This window comes from Papio anubis, chromosome 6 (genome assembly GCF_008728515.1).
Source record: "Papio anubis isolate 15944 chromosome 6, Panubis1.0, whole genome shotgun sequence".
NCBI lineage: Eukaryota > Metazoa > Chordata > Mammalia > Primates > Cercopithecidae > Papio > Papio anubis.
The window spans coordinates 16309950-16326678 of record NC_044981.1 but is presented as its reverse complement, the minus strand read 5'-3'; the positions used below and the strand labels follow the sequence as shown (position 1 = coordinate 16326678).

Genomic DNA, 16729 nt, shown 5'->3' with positions numbered 1-16729 from the left:
AGTGTACCTATTTGAGATGTGTGCAACAAGATTTTAACTTTCCCCAAAGAAAGGGAAAAAAAGTTATTTTCCTTCACATACATTCAGACCCCAAGCAGGGGAAAGTGCATTGTCTAGATAGTTCACACTAATTAGTGAGGAGAAAACTAGCATTGGGCTGGCAGGCTATCCAATATGTGCCTACAATGATCAGATTATCTGAATAATCTTCTGCTCCCACCTCAGCTTTCATGGACCCAGCTAATAGCTGGTCGTGGCATCTTTTCACAGGGTGACACAGCTCCTTTGGTAGGAAGCAAAGGCAGAATTTAGGCAAAAAAGAAGCAAAGAGAAGGCTTTGAAGTGATTAAAGAAGAATCTCCCAAGTCTATCTAAGTTAACATAAATTCCATTAACAGGCCAGGTGGGCACAGTGGCTCATGTCTGTAATCCTAGCATTTTGGGAGGCTGAGGCAGGCAGATCACCTGAGGTCAGGAGTTCAAGACCAGCCTGGCCAACATGGGGAAACCCGTGTCTACTAAAAATATAAAAAATTAGCCAGGGGTGGTGGTGGGCACCTGTAATCCCTGCTACTTAGGAGGCTGAGGCAGGAGAATCGCTCGAATCCAGGAGACAGAGATTGCAGTGAGCTGAGATGGTGCCACTGCACTCCAAGCTGGGAGACAGAGCGAGACTCTGTCTCAGAAAACAAAACAAAACAAAAAATCCATTAACATCATCTTATTTTAGTGCACATCTCAAATATTCTCTCTCTCCATCACTTTTCTCTCATGAATTTTTTGGTAGGCTATTCTAGCTATGGTTCACACCACAGCATTTAATTCTAAGGCCTGTCTTTGGAGGTTTGGAGTTTGGTTTGGTTCGGTTTGGTTTTTAGAGACAGAGTCCTGCTCTGGCACACAGGCTGGAGTGGTGCAGTAGCTCGAGTGACCCTCCCACCTCTGTAACCGAACTTAGGTTTGGCTGCTCACCACTCAAAAGCCAAATATGAGAGATGAGGTTGGTGAGAGGAAACGCAGGTTTATTGGGAAAGCCAGCATAGTTGAGAAGATGATGAGCTAGGCTTCTAAAGTACCATCTCCAGGCCGGGCACCGTAGCTCACACCTGTAATCCCAGCACTTTGGGAGGCCAAGGCAGGCAGATCATCTGAGGTCAGGAGTTTGATACCAGCGTGACCAACATGGCGAAACACCGTCTCTACTGAAAAATACAAAAATTAGCCAGGTGTGGTGGCACATGCCTATAGTCCCAGCTACTCAGGAGGCTGAGGCAGGAGAATAGCTTGAACCCAGGAGGCAGAGGCTGCAGTGAGTCAAGATTGTACCACTGCATTCTAGCCTGGGCAACAGAGCGAGAATCCATCTCAAGAAATAATAATAATAATTTGTAAAAAATTAAGTACCATCTCCAATTTTTTAGGCTGGTTGGAGGGTTTTTATGGAAGGGGGCTATGGGGGAGACAAGGAGGTTGGTATCGAGGCAACTGAGGACCGTAGACATTTGGGCACCAGTGAGGGTTCGAGAAGGTTGGGAACTTCTTTGTCCTTGGTCGGGTTGGTATCGAGGCAACTGAGGACCGTGGACATTTGGGCACCAGTGAGGGTTCGAGAAGGTTGGGAACCTCTTTGTCCTTGGTCAGGTCACAATGCTCCTATCAGTCTTTTGTATTTTTAGTAGTTTCACTATCTTGGCCAGACTGGTCTCAAACTCCTGACCTCAGGTGATCCACCCGCCTCGGCCTCCCAAAGTACTGGGATTACAGGAGTGAGCCACCGTGCCCAGCCACTCCTATCAGTCTTTAACAATATATAGTTAGTTGTTTTTATACTTCTCCTTTAATCCCAGAGTTAGTTTCTAAAAGTACATGATTGTTGTTTGTGTATATTATCTCGGTGCTATAAAATTATCCTAGCCTACATGCAGGAAAGGGTAAAACTCTTTAAACAAAAATGAAGTTAGTTATGTTCGTTCTTTTGCTATTTCACAGTTGTACCTCAGCCTCCGAAAGTGCTGGGATTACAAGAGTGGTGTCTTTGGAGTTCTGAGATGTGAAAATAATGAAAGGGTTTAAAACGTCCAACAACATTAGGAAGTCTTTAGTGGGGAACATGAGCATCTGTGTCCTGGCTTTTGCAGTAATCAATTATAGTACCTGTTATAAAGGGCTTGTAGACATTTCTTGATGAGTCTACAGATACTTGGTAACGTGGAAATCCTCAGCTAGGTTTATCTGTGAGCACGTAGTAGATGTTATTTTCAGAAAATTAAATATTGCCTGCCCTGTGAAGTGTGTATAATGTGGCTCACACACCAAGGGCCTCTCCATGGGTAGGTGTCCGGCCGTCTGCCAACAAAGAGGCAGGGAGTTATCCAGGAACACACAGAACCAAAAAAGAGGCTGACATGTTTGGAAATAAGGTTTCTGGTCTTCTGAATGTCACATTACCTCTGCCTGGTGATGGTCAAGAATAAGCAAACCGCAACTCTGGTAGAGAGTCTTACGAGATAGATATTAACACCTGAGAGTTTTATTTTTACAACTTGGATTTACAGCAAAACAATCTCCACTTGATGTGGGATTGGTTTCCTTCTGTTCAGTTTGTGTTGTTAATGGCTCTGAAAGGTTTGGGAGAGGATCTGTGGAGCCAGTTCCAGATCGGTCCTCCTACTTAGAATACAGTGGGTATCCCCATCTGATACAGTCACTTGTAAGTGTATTTGTCTATGTATATATGCACATATATGTTTGTGTGTGTGATGTAAATGTAGTTTTGAAACGGAATAGTGTCGCACACTTGTACAGGGTAACTAGAATTGTATGAGTGGCTATAAGGCAGACACTACATCACAATTATCTGTACCATGGAACAAGCCCATGAGCTCATGCCTTTGGATCCTACTTATTTCAGGCAATATTCACCACTGTTGCGGGGTAGTGGGAATGCTGAGTTCATCTCTTTTGGTGGCATTGTAATATCTTTGCTCACAAGGGTAGAGGTCAGGAGGCATAGAAAAAAGAAAATGGGTTTGGGGGCCAAAGACTGGGATAAAATCCTAAACCCATCAGCTAATAGCTATGACATTAGGCAAGTGACTTAATCTCTCTGTGACTATTCATAAAATTTATAAAATTGGAAAATCTATACTATTCCATACTAATACTGTTGTGAACATTAAACAAAATACTTTTTGTAAAGTTTGTACCTGAGAGCTTGACAGAGAGTAGGCACTCAAAAACTTTTAGCTTGCTTCACATTATAAAACTAGCCCAGAACAATGAAACTTTCCCCCCAGTAATACACGCAGGTGTATGGGTTCATGCTTACAGGCTGCCATATGAATGTACTCTCTAGTTGTCTCTTCTAAAAACATGCAATGTGTGGATCCAGTAAAGTCTGTCATTCTAGAAGTGTATCACAACTGTATCAATCAGAGTTAACAAAGGAGACAAAAAAGATGAAGTAGAAAAGCCACAATCCGTGGAAATTTACTACTTTTAAAGTTTTTTTGGTACTTCAATTATGCATGTGTGGTTTTGTGTGTCGGCATGTGTATAAAATCCAACAGAGGCCGGGCGCGGTGGCTCACGCCTGTAATCCCAGCACTTTGGGAGACTGAGGCGGGTGGATCATGAGGTCAGGAGATCGAGACCATCCTGGCCAACATGGTGAAGCCCCATCTCTACTAAAAATACAAAAGTTAACCAGGCATGATGGCACGTGCCTATAGTCCCAGCTACTCAGGAGGCTGAGGCAGGAGACTCGCTTGAACGCGGGAGGCGGAGATTGCAGTGAGCCGAGATCGTGCCACTGCGCTCCAGCCTGGGCGACAGAGCAAGACTCCCTCTCACAAAAAGAAAACAAAAAAAAAACAGAATATTTTAAATATTGTTACATATAGCCAATATTATTTTAGATTTACCACATATCTACCATTTTCATTCCTCTTCATTCCTCCCTGTACAAACTTCAATCTAGATTTGTTTTTTTCTCTACCTAAAGAATACCTTTTAGTATTTTCTATAATGCAGATCTGTTGGTGGTGAATTCTTTTAATTACTGTTTGTCTGAACGTGTCTCTATTTTGCCTTCATTCTAGAAGGACCTTTTGGCTCCATACAGAATTCTCAATTGGCAATTATTTTTCTTTAGCACTGTAAAGATATTCCATTATTTCCATTGTCTACTGGCTTCCATTATTTTTGTTGAGATGTAAAGTGTGAGTTCAGTTGTTGCTTATTTGGAGGTAATATGTATTTTGTTTTAAAGGCTTTTTTTTTTTTTAATGGAGTTTCTCTGTTGTCACCAAGGCTGGAGTGCGATGGCATGATCTTGGCTCACTGCAACCTCGGCCTCCCGGGTTCAAGCGATTCTCCTGCCTCAGCCTCCCAAGTAGCTGGGATTACAGGCTCCTGCCACCATGCCCGGCTAATTTTTATATTTTTAGTAGAGATGGGGTTTCACCATGTTGGCCGAGTTGGTCTCAAACTCCTGACCTCCGGTGATCCACCCGCCTCGGCCTCCCAAAGTGCTGGGATTACAGGCATGAACCACCATGCCCAGCCTATTCTAGAGACTTAATGATATTTTTTTCCTGTGTAGTTTGCAAGATGTCTTTGATTTATAGCAATTTATTTCTCATCTGCCTCAGTGAGGATTTCTTTTTATTTTTCCTGTTTGGGCTAGGCCTTCTTGAAACTGTTTTACTATCCTTCTTCAGTGTGGGAAAATTCTTAGCCATTACCTCCTCAAATATTACTTCTGCCCTGTTACCTCCCCTCTCTTCCTCCTCCTAGGATTCAAATTGTGTGTCTGTTAGCCCCTCTCAATTTATCTTATCTGTCTCTTACCCTCTCCTCCATATTAACCATCTTTTTGTCTCTATGTTCACTCTGTGGAGTCTCTTCTAAAGCTCTAATTAGAGAATCCACTTCATGAATTCTTTCTTAATCCATATCTATTCAACTGGAAAACTCATTGCATTCTTGATTTCAATGGGTATATATTTTAATTCTATAATTCTCATAGATCTTTTTAAAATTTTTAATTAATTTTTTTAGAGACAGGGTCTCACTCTGTTGCCCAGGCTGGAGTGCATCTTGCGATCATAGCTCACTGCAGTCTCTAACTCCTGGGCTCAAGATCTTCCTGCCTCAGCCTCCTGAGTAGTAGGGACTACAGGCACGCATCACCACACTAGGCTATTTTTAAAAAAAAATTCTGTAGAAACAGGGTCTCACTTTGTTGCCCAGACTGATCTGAAACTCCTGGCCTCAAGTGATCATCCCCGTCTCAGCCTCCCAAAGTGCTGGGATTACAGACGTGAGCCACCATGCCTGGCTTCATGGATCTTTTAAAAACAGGTCCTAGTTTCCTATCAAAATTCTCAAGCTGTCTTTAATCTTCTTAAATATTATAAGCATAGTCATTGTAAAGTCTGTATGTATGACTCTATATGAGAAGCCCTGGAGCATCTGTTTTTAAGATCTGATATTTTATTAGTGTGTATACATATTATCTGGTCTCCTCATGACCACCACCTCCCCTTTTTAAATTGAATGCTTTTATTTGCAAAATTGTGAAAATAATTCAAGACCTTAATCCAGTTTTAGGAACTCAGATGAGTCAAATCTGAGCTTGAGACCTTGAAAGGCCTGTTGGCTTGTGGTTCACTATCACCTCTAAGGGACAGTGCTTTGGGGTCACAACTGAAAAGAATGGGGTTCACCAGAGAGCACCCTCCCTTGGTGTACCCTGAACTTCATTACCTTTTCCCTATGCTCTTAACATTATCAAAAGTCCAGTTGGTTTCCCAACTGCTCCACTTTGGAATGTTCAAGTGTCTTCAGGAGATAACAGGCCCCTAACACCAGCTTCAACTGCCTGGGCCATCATGCTTTCCTGATGCAACCCAGGGACTTTGTGTGTGTGTGTGTGTGTGTGTGTGTGAGAGAGAGAGAGAGACAGAGAGAGAGGCAGAGAGAGAGAGAGAGAGAGAGACAGAGAGATGGAGTTTTGCTCTATCGCCCAGGCTGGAGTGCAGTGCTGCGATCTCGGCTCACTGCAGCCTCTGCCTCCTGGGTTCAAGCAAGTCTTCTGCCTCAGCCTCCCGAGTAGCTGGGATTATAGGCACCTGCCACCACACCTGGCTAATTTTTGTATTTTTAGTAGAGACAGGGTTTCACCATGCTGGCCAGGCTGGCCTCAGAATAAAGTGGCGCAATCTTGGCTCACTGCAACTTCCGTCCCCCGGGTTCAAGCGATTCTCCCTTCTGAGTAGCTGGGATTCTAGACGCCCGCCACTACACCTGGCTAAGTTTTGTATTTTTAGTAGAGACGGGATTTTGCCATGTTAGCCAGGCTGGTCTCAAACTCCTGACCTCAGATGATCCATGTGCCTTGGCCTCCCAAAGTGCTGGAATTACAGGCATGAGCCACCGCACCTGGCCTTTTTACTATCTTATTTGCTGTCCAGTACTATAAGAAAAAAAGTTTAAACATTTTGTCCAGAGTTTTTAAATTTATTTGTTTGCTTACATTTTTGTTCAGAGTTTTTAGTTGTCCTCAGAAGAAGGGTTGGTCCAAATTACCTAGTCTACTATATCTAGAAAGGATATTGAAAATTGACCTTTTTTTTTTTTTTTTTCTTGAGATGGAGTCTCACTCTGTGGCCCAAGCTAGATCGCCCAGTGGCACGATTTCAGCTCACTGCAACCTCTGCCTCCTGGGTTCAAGCAATTCTCGTGTCTCAGCCTCCCAAGCAGCTAGGATTACAGGTGCCCGCCACCATGCCTGGCGAATTTTTTTTATTTTTAGTGGAGACAGGGTTTCGCCATGTTGGCCAGGCTGGTCTTGAACTCCTGACCTCAAGTAATGCACCCACCTTGGCTTCCCAAAGTGCTGGGATTACAGGCATGAGCCACTGTGCCCTGCCACCAAGCATCCTTTTAGGGCCTGGGGACTCAATGATAAACACATCATGCCTGCCTCTTGGAACTCACCTACAGTCTCACTCTGATCCCTGTTTAGTCCTGTCCTGTATGATAATAACAGCTGTCCATTGAGCTCATAAAATCTAAGACCATGCTGGGCTTCTGAGCCACCCGCAGAGCCTAGCTCGGTGCTGAAAGCTAAGTGGGTGTTCTGTCATTGCTGGGGTTTGATTGACTGGTTCTAACAGAGACCAGCTATAGAGCTAACACTTGGTGGAATATTTTGAATATTGATGGTCTTTTCACTGGCTTCTGTCTATGGTAAGTACAGGTACAACCCAAAGTGAAGAGCCTCATTTATAGGGTGTGACTGTGGGAGAGGGAGGTTTGCAAACTGAGTCATTTTCCCCCCATTCAGCCTGTGTGTGTCTGTGTGTGTATGTGTGAGTTCATACGTGTGTGTGTGTGCATAAAATCAAACAAGAATAAAATGTTTTCATTTGTCCCCTTCCTTCTTCCTCTCTCTGTCTCTCCCTGTTTCCACAGGTCAGCGTTGAAGTTTTGGTAGAGTATCCTTTTTTTGTGTTTGGACAGGGCTGGTCATCCTGCTGTCCGGAGAGAACCAGCCAGCTCTTTGATTTGCCGTGTTCCAAACTCTCAGTTGGGGATGTGTGCATCTCGCTTACCCTCAAGAACCTGAAGAACGGCTCTGTTAAAAAGGGCCAGCCCGTGGATCCCGCCAGCGTCCTGCTGAAGCACTCAAAGGCCGACGGCCTGGCGGGCAGCAGACACAGGTATGCCGAGCAGGAAAACGGAATCAACCAGGGGAGTGCCCAGATGCTCTCTGAGAATGGCGAACTGAAGTTTCCAGAGAAAATGGGATTGCCTGCAGCGCCCTTCCTCACCAAAATAGAACCCAGCAAGCCCCCGGCCACGAGGAAGAGGAGGTGGTCAGCGCCGGAGAGCCGCAAACTGGAGAAGTCAGAAGACGAACCACCTTTGACTCTTCCTAAGCCTTCTCTAATTCCTCAGGAGGTTAAGATTTGCATTGAAGGCCGGTCTAATGTAGGCAAGTAGAGGCAGCGTGGGGGAAAGGAAACGTGGCTCTCCCTTATCATTTGTATCCAGATTACTGTACTGTAGGCTAAATAACACAGTATTTACATGTTATCCTCTTATTTTAGGTTTCTGTTCTAACCTTGTCATTAGAGTTACAGCAGGTGTGTCGCAGGAGACTGGTGCATATGCTTTTTCCACGAGTGTCTGTCAGTGAGCGGGCGGGAGGAAGGGCACAGCAGGAGCGGTCAGGGCTCCACGCATCCCCGGGGAAGAAAGGAACCGGGCTCCACGGCGCCTGCTTTTTGTAGCGGCCCAGAAGCAGCCAAGGGCGCTGACTCCCGCTAGTGTCAGGAGAAAAGTCCCGTGGGAAGGGTCCTGCAGGGGTGCAGGGGTGCACGCAAGTGGGGGTGCACAGGCGCTGTGGCGGCGAGTGAGGGTCTCTTTTTCTCTGCCTCCCTCTGCCTCACTCTCTTGCTATCGGCATGGGACGGGGTGTTCAGAGCAGTGTCCTCCTGGGGTTCCCATGTGCAAAATCAACATCAGGAACCCAGCTTCAGGGCATCGCGGAGGCACGTCAGACGGCAGATTTGGAAAGTTAACCATTTAAAAGAACATTTTTCTCTCCAACCTATTTTACAATAAAAGCAACTTTTAATTGTATAGATATATATTTCCCCCTATGGGGCCTGACTGCACTGATATATTTTTTTTTTTAAAGAGCAACTGCCACATGCGGGATCTCATTTCTGCTTTTTACTAGTGCAGCGATGTCACCGGGGTGTTGTGGTGGACAGGGAAGCCCCCTGCTGTCATGGCCCCACATGGGGTAAGGGGGGTTGGGGGTGGGGGCGGGGGAGAGAGCGAACACCCACGCTGGTTTCTGTGCAGTGTTAGGTAAACCAATCAGGTTATTGCATTGACTTCACTCCCAAGAGGTAGATGCAAACTGCCCTTCAGTGAGAGCCACAGAAGCTCTTCACGTTGAGTTTGCAAAATCTTTTTGTCTTTGAACTCTAGTACTGTTTATAGTTCATGACTATGGACAACTCGGGTGCCACTTTTTTTTTTTTTTCAGATTCCAGTGTGACATGAGGAATTAGATTTTGAAGATGAGCATATATTACTATCTTTAAGCATTTAAAAATACTGTTCACACTTTATTACCAAGCATCTTGGTCTCTCATTCAACAAGTACTGTATCTCACTTTAAACTCTTTGGGGAAAAAAAAAAAACAAAAAAAACTAAGTTGCTTTCTTTTTTTCAACACTGTAACTACATTTCAGCTCTGCAGAATTGCTGAAGAGCAAGATATTGAAAGTTTCAATGTGGTTTAAAGGGATGAATGTGAATTATGAACTAGTATGTGACAATAAATGACCACCAAGTACTACCTGACGGGAGGCACTTTTCACTTTGATGTCTGAGAATCAGTTCAAGGCATATGCAGAGTTGGCAGAGAAACTGAGAGAAAAGGGATGGAGAAGAGAATACTCATTTTTGTCCAGTGTTTTTCTTTTTAAGATGAACTTTTAAAGAACCTTGCGATTTGCACATATTGAGTTTATAATTTGTGTGATATTCCTGCAGTTTTTATCCAATAACATTGTGGGAAAGGTTTGGGGGACTGAACGAGCATAAATAAATGTAGCAAAATTTCTTTCTAACCTGCCTAAACTCTAGGCCATTTTATAAGGTTATGTTCCTTTGAAAATTCATTTTGGTCTTTTTACCACATCTGTCACAAAAAGCCAGGTCTTAGCAGGCTCTTAGAAACTCTGAGAATTTTCTTCAGATTCATTGAGAGAGTTTTCCATAAAGACATTTATATATGTGAGCAAGATTTTGTTTTAAACAATTATTTTATTATTGTTGTTATTAATGTTATTTTCAGAATGACTTTTTTTTTTTCTATTCAAAATCAAATCAAGATTTAATGTTTGGTACAAACCCAGAAAGGGTATTTCATAGTTTTTAAACCTTTCATTCCCAGAGATCTGAAATATCATTTGTGGGTTTTGAATGCATCTTTAAAGTGCTTTAAAAAAACAGTTTTATAAGTAGGGAGAAATTTTTAAATATTCTTACTTGGATGGCTGCAACTAACCTAAACAAATACCTGATTTTTCTTTTACCCCATTGAAAATAGTACTTCCTTCATTTCACAAATTAAAAAAAAAAAAAAATCTGGTATCAACCCACATTTTGGCTGTCTAGTATTCATTTACATTTAAGGCTCACCAGGACTAATGATTTTTGTAAACCATTTTCTGGGGTGTACCAAAAACATTTGAATAGGTTTAGAATAGCTAGAATAGTTCCTTGACTTTCCTCGAATTTCATTACCCTCTCAGCATGCTTGCAGAGAGCTGGGTGGGTTCATTCTTGCAGTCATACTGCTTATTTAGTGCTGTATTTTTTAAACGTTTCTGTTCAGAGAACTTGCTTAATCTTCCATATATTCTGCTCAGGGCACTTGCAATTATTAGGTTTTGTTTTTTCTTTTTGTTTTTTAACCTTTGATGGTAAGAGGAATACGGGCTGCCACATAGACTTTGTTCTCATTAGTATCACTATTTACAACTCATGTGGACTCAGAAAAACACACACCACCTTTTGGCTTACTTCGAGTATTGAACTGACTGGATCCACTAAACCAACACTAAGATGGGAAAACACACGTGGTTTGGAGCAATAGGAACATCATCATAATTTTTGTGGTTCTATTTCAGGTATAGGAATTATAAAATAATTGGTTCTTTCTAAACACTTGTCCCATTTCATTCTCTTGCTTTTTTAGCATGTGCAATACTTTCTGTGCCAATAGAGTCTGACCAGTGTGCTATATAGTTAAAGCTCATTCCCTTTTGGCTTTTTCCTTATTTGGTTGGTCTTTCCCATTCTGGCCAGAGCAGGGCTGGAGGGAAGGAGCCAGGAGGGAGAGAGCTTCCCACCTTTCCCCGGCTGCGGATGCTGAGTGCTGGGGCGGGGAGCCTTCAGGAGCCCCGCGTCTGCCGCCACGTTGCAGAAAGAGCCAGCCAAGGAGACCTGGGGGAGGAGCCGCAGTGTCCCCTGTCACCACACGGAATAGTGAATGTGGAGTGTGGAGAGGAAGGAGGCAGATTCATTTCTAAGACGCACTCTGGAGCCATGTAGCCTGGAGTTAACCCATTTTCCACGGTCTTTTCTGCGAGTGGGCAGGCCCCTCCTTGGGGTCTGTGTCCTTGAGACTTGGAGCCCCTGCCTCTGAGCCTGGACGGGAAGTGTGGCCTGTTGTGTGTGTGCGTTCTGAGCGTGCTGGCCAGTGGCTGTGGAGGGGACCACCTGCCACCCACGGTCACCACTCCCTTGTGGCAGCTTTCTCTTCAAATAGGAAGAACGCACAGAGGGCAGGAGCCTCCTGTTTGCAGACGTTGGTGGGCCCCGAGGCTCCCAGAGCAGCCTCTGTCACCGCTTCTGTGTAGCAAACATTAACGATGACAGGGGTAGAAATTCTTCGGTGCCGTTCAGCTTACAAGGATCAGCCATGTGCCTCTGTACTATGTCCACTTTGCAATATTTACTGACAGCCGTCCTTTGTTCTTTCTTTCCTGTTTTCCATTTTTAAACTAATAACAGCAGGCCTTTTGCGTTTACAATGGAACACAATCACCAAGAAATTAGTCAGGGCGAAAAGAAAAAAATAATAATATTATTAATAAGAAACCAACAAACAAGAACCTCTCTTTCTAGGGATTTCTAAATATATAAAATGACTGTTCCTTAGAATGTTTAACTTAAGAATTATTGCAGTTTGTCTGGGCCACACTGGGGCAGAGGGGGGAGGGAGGGATACACAGATGGATGCCACTTACCTCAGATCTTTTAAAGTGGAAATCCAAATTGCATTTTCATTTGGACTTTCAGGATAATTTTCTATGTCGGTCAATTTTTCGTTTTTTCTAACTCACCCAGTTTAGTTTGGGATGATTTGATTTCTGTTGTTGTTCTTGATCCCATTTCTAACTCGGAATTGTGAGCCTCTATGTTTTCTGTTAGGTGAGTGTGTTGGGTTTTTCTCCCCACCAGGAAGTGGCAGCATCCCTCCTTCTCCCCTAAAGGGACTCTGCGGAACCTTTCACACCTCTTACTCAGGGACGGGGCTGGTGTGTGTGTGGTACACTGATGTGTCCAGAAGCAGCACTTTGACTGCTCTGGAGTAGGGTTGTACAATTTCAAGGAATGTTTGGATTTCCTGCATCTTGTGGATTACTCCTTAGATACCGCATAGATTGCAATATAATGCTGCATGTTCAAGATGAACAGTAGCTCCTAGTAATCATAAAATCCACTCTTTGCACATAGTTTCATCTTTACTGAAATATGTTGCCAAAATTTATTTTTGTTGTTGTAGCTCTGGATTTTGTTTTGTTTTGTTTTTTAAGGAAACGATTGACAATACCCTTTAACATCTGTGACTACTAAGGAAACCTGTTTCTTTCATAGAGAGAAAAATCTCCAATGCTTTTGAAGACACTAATGCCATGCTATTTCAGATATGGGTGAGGAAGCAGAGCTCTCGGACCGAAGGCCAGGCTTCTTGAGCTGTATTGGTTGTCATGGCTACGGTTTCATGAACCACAAGCAGCTCAACAGACTGGTCTGTTGCCTTCTGAAACCCTTTGCACTTCCATTTGCACCAGGTGAAAACAGGGCCAGCAGACTCCGTGGCCCAATTCGGTTTCTTCGGTGGTGATATGAAAGGAAAGAGAATTACACTTTTTTTTTTTTTTTAAGTGGCGTGGAGGCCTTTGCTTCCACATTTGTTTTTAACCCAGAATTTCTGAAATAGAGAATTTAAGAACACATCAAGTAATAAATATACAGAGAATATACTTTTTTATAAAGCACATGCATCTGCTATTGTGTTGGGTTGGTTTCCTCTCTTTTCCACGGACCGTGTTGTGTTTCTGGCATAGGGAAACTCCAAACAACTTGCACACCTCTACTCCGGGGCTGAGATTTCTTTTACATAGATGACCTCGCTTCAAATATGTTACCTTACTGATAGGATCTTTTCTTGTAGCACTATACCTTGTGGGAATTTTTTTTTTTAATGTACACCTAATTTGAGAAGCTGAAGAAAACAAAATTTTGAAGCACTCACTTTGAGGAGTACAGGTAATGTTTTAAAAATTGCACAAAAGAAAAATGAATGTCGAAATGATTCATTCAGTGTTTGAAAGATATGGATCTGTTGAAACAATGAGTTTCATACTTTGTTTGTAAAAAAAAATAAATAAAGCAGAGAAGGGTTGAAAGTTACATGTTTTTTTGTATATAGAAATTTGTCATGTCTAAATGATCAGATTTGTATGGTTATGGCCTGGAAGAATTACTACGTAAAAGGCTCTTAAACTATACCTATGCTTATTGTTCTTTTTGTTACACATAGCCCTCGTCTGAGGGAGGGGAACTCGGTATTCTGTGATTTGAGAATACTGTTCATTCCTATGCTGAAAGTACTTCTCTGAGCTCCCTTCTTAGTCTAAACTCTTAAGCCATTGCAACTTCTTTTTCTTCAGAGATGATGTTTGACATTTTCAGCACTTCCTGTTCCTATAAACCCAAAGAATATAATCTTGAACACGAAGTGTTTGTAACAAGGGATCCAGGCTACCAATCAAACAGGACTCATTATGGGGACAAAAAAGAAAAAAATTATTTAACCTTCTTTCCCCCCACACCTCATTTAAATAGGGGGGGTAAAAACATGATTTCAGTGTAAATGCCTCATTTTACTTTAGTTTTATTTTGATTTTTATTGAATATAAAGAGGCCAAAATAAATGCAGATCTACTTCTCAGAATAGTATTCCTGTCCAAAAATCAAGCCGGACAGTGGAAACTGGACAGCTGTGGGGATATTAAGCACCCCACTTACAATTCTTAAATTCAGAATCTCGTCCCCTCCCTTCTCGTTGAAGGCAATTGTTCTGGTAGCTAACTTTCTCCTGTGTAATGGCGGGAGGGAACACCGGCTTCAGTTTTTCATGTCCTCATGACTTGCATACAAATGGTTCAACTGTATTAAAATTAAGTGCATTTGGCCAACAGGTAGTATCTATACAATAACAATCTCTGAGAATTTCCATACCTTTTCTTATCTGAAAGGACTCAAGTCTTCCACTGCAGATACATTGGAGGCTTCACCCACGTTTTCTTTCCCTTTAGTTTGTTTGCTGTCTGGATGGCCAATGAGCCTGTCTCCTTTTCTGTGGCCCATCTGAAGGCCTTCATTGGAAGCGTTGTTTACAGTAATCCTTACCAAGATAACATACTGTCCTCCAGAATACCAAGTATTAGGTGACACTAGCTTAAGCTGTTGTCTTCAGAGCAGTTACCAAGCAGCTCAGTGCACAGGTTTTCTCTGGTTCTTACAGGAACTACCTACTCTTTTGGTAATCTGGTCCAGGAGTGGGGTAAATCCTTTAGTCAGTGCATTGGAACTTGATACTTGTGCATTCGGTTCTGTGAATACTGCCCTTTTTGGCGGGGTTTCTTCCTCTCCCCAGCCTGAACTGCTCAACTCTTAACCCAAATTAGTGTCAGCCGAAAGGAGGTTTCAAGACAGTCCTGTCAGTACTTGTGGTGACCTTCAGATTAGACAGTCTTCATTTCCAGCCAGTGGAGTCCTGGCTCCAGAGCCATCTCCTGAGACTCGTACCACTGGATATTTTAATATCAGATCATTACCCACCAAACTTCCAATCGTATGCCTCCCACAGGCCAAGGGAAACAGACACCAGAACTTGGGTTGAGGGCACTACCAGACTGACATGGCCAGTACAGAGGAGAACTAGGGAAGGAATGATGTTTTGCACCTTATTGAAAAGAAAATTTTAAGTGCATACATAATAGTTAAGAGCTTTTATTGTGACAGGAGAACTTTTTTCCATATGCGTGCATACTCTCTGTAATTCCAGTGTAAAATATTGTACTTGCACTAGCTTTTTTAAAACAAATATTAAAAAATGGAAGAATTCATATTCTATTTTCTAATCGTGGTGTGTCTATTTGTAGGATACACTCGAGTCTGTTTATTGAATTTTATGGTCCCTTTCTTTGATGGTGCTTGCAGGTTTTCTAGGTAGAAATTATTTCATTATTATAATAAAACAATGTTTGATTCAAAATTTGAACAAAATTGTTTTAAATAAATTGTCTGTATACCAGTACAAGTTTATTGTTTCAGTATACTCGTACTAATAAAATAACAGTGCCAATTGCAGATGTGTGTCTTTGCCTTCTGTTGGGTCCTCAAAGAAGAGGAAAAGAGTGCTAATTCCTCCTCCTCATTGACTCCCGCTCACAAATTCTCCCTGGGTAGGTCGGAGGTTGGGAGGTGTGACGTGAGGCATTGCCTTCGCTGCTGATGTTTTGGGGTGAAGAGTATGTGTGAGATGAGGTTCTAAGATAAAAGGCACACAGCCATACCTGATGACTTGGTTTCTTCAGTTCATGTTTATGCCTCCTAGCTGAACGCTGCTGTTCACAAGAGGTATATTTGTCTTTAAACATGTGGTAGCTTCATGGGCTCATGTGGCATAGTCTATACACTCTTTACAGATTTGCTCTAAACTGGTTAGTGGTCTGAAAGTGGAAAATTTATTTTTATTTCCTATAATTCAAGCTTATTAGAAATTCAGCGAGCAGGCTGGGCACAGTGGCTCACGCCCATAATCCCAACACTTAGAGAGGCCATGGCAGGAGGTCTGCTTGAGCCCAGGAGTTCGAGACCAGCCTGGGCAACATTGTAAGACCTCATCTCTACAAAAAATGAAATTAACCGGGTGTGGTGGCACATGCCTGTTGTCCCAGCTACTTGGGGGACTGAGGTGAGAGGATCACGTGGGGCCAGGAGGTCGAGGCTGCAGTGAGCCATAATCATACCGCTGCACTCCAACCTGGGCGACAGCAAAACTCTGCCTCAAAAGCAAAACATACCCAACTCTTTGAGCAGGTCTCTCAGCATGTGGAGGAACCCCGTTTACCTCAAGAGTACCACAGTACAGCTTTGCACTGGGCCGTCTTGGAAAGATGTGGCTTAGCAGTTGTGCCAGAAAATAATTCCTCAAGAACCCGTGGCTTCCAGGTGGAACCACCTGCACCCACCTCAAATCCTTCCAGCCTGAAGGTGACACAGAGGTGGCAGAACGCTTGGGGTTAAATTCATTTTCACTTCCAAGGAGGAACTATCTTCTTGGGATGGTGTTTTGGACTCTCCTCTGATTACTTAATAGTTGAGGTCCTGACACATTATATAATAAATATGTGAAAGGACGCACAGCAAACCAGAGCTGCGCAGGTGTAGTTCAGGCTAGCAGGCCTGCCCCAGGTCCTCTAGAGTAGCCCGGGCAAATATGCCTGTGTGCTGTGGGCAAACCTGGCAAAGCAGACTGCATCTCTGCCTTCCCTTTTTGTGTGAGATGCTGTTTGTTCTGACAAGTTTGGGGTCCAGTGGCTGGGCTACTTACCTCAGCTGATGAAATCAATTCGGGGGAACCATAGCTTCAGGTGCTGCAGTGGGGCAGGCCTTGAACCATCAAAAGCATTGCCAGAGCCCTCAGATGGAGCAGCCAGAGCAGCCCAAGGTGAATGGCATCGAGTTCACTGGCTCTCCTCCTCCTCCCCCAGCGCCGGCACAGGAAGCCCAGTGGGTCGGCAGCAAGGCTGTTATGTTTCATGTCCAGGTCGTGTA

The 16729-nt window shown here is 43.3% G+C and overlaps 1 protein-coding gene across 12 annotated transcripts in view; it reads left to right on the top strand.

The window, feature by feature from the left end:
- The window catches only part of ATXN1 (ataxin 1), a 456230-nt gene extending 440971 nt beyond the window's left edge, over positions 1 to 15259 (top strand). For all 12 annotated transcript variants that reach the window (XM_017957607.3, XM_017957606.3, XM_017957605.3 and 9 more), the window contains one exon: positions 7480 to 15259. In XM_017957607.3, coding sequence (XP_017813096.3) covers positions 7480 to 8010 — 531 coding nt within the window. In that variant the 3' untranslated portion in view covers positions 8011 to 15259. The remainder of the gene's footprint in view (positions 1 to 7479) is intronic.
- Positions 15260 to 16729: the final 1470 nt, after the last annotated feature.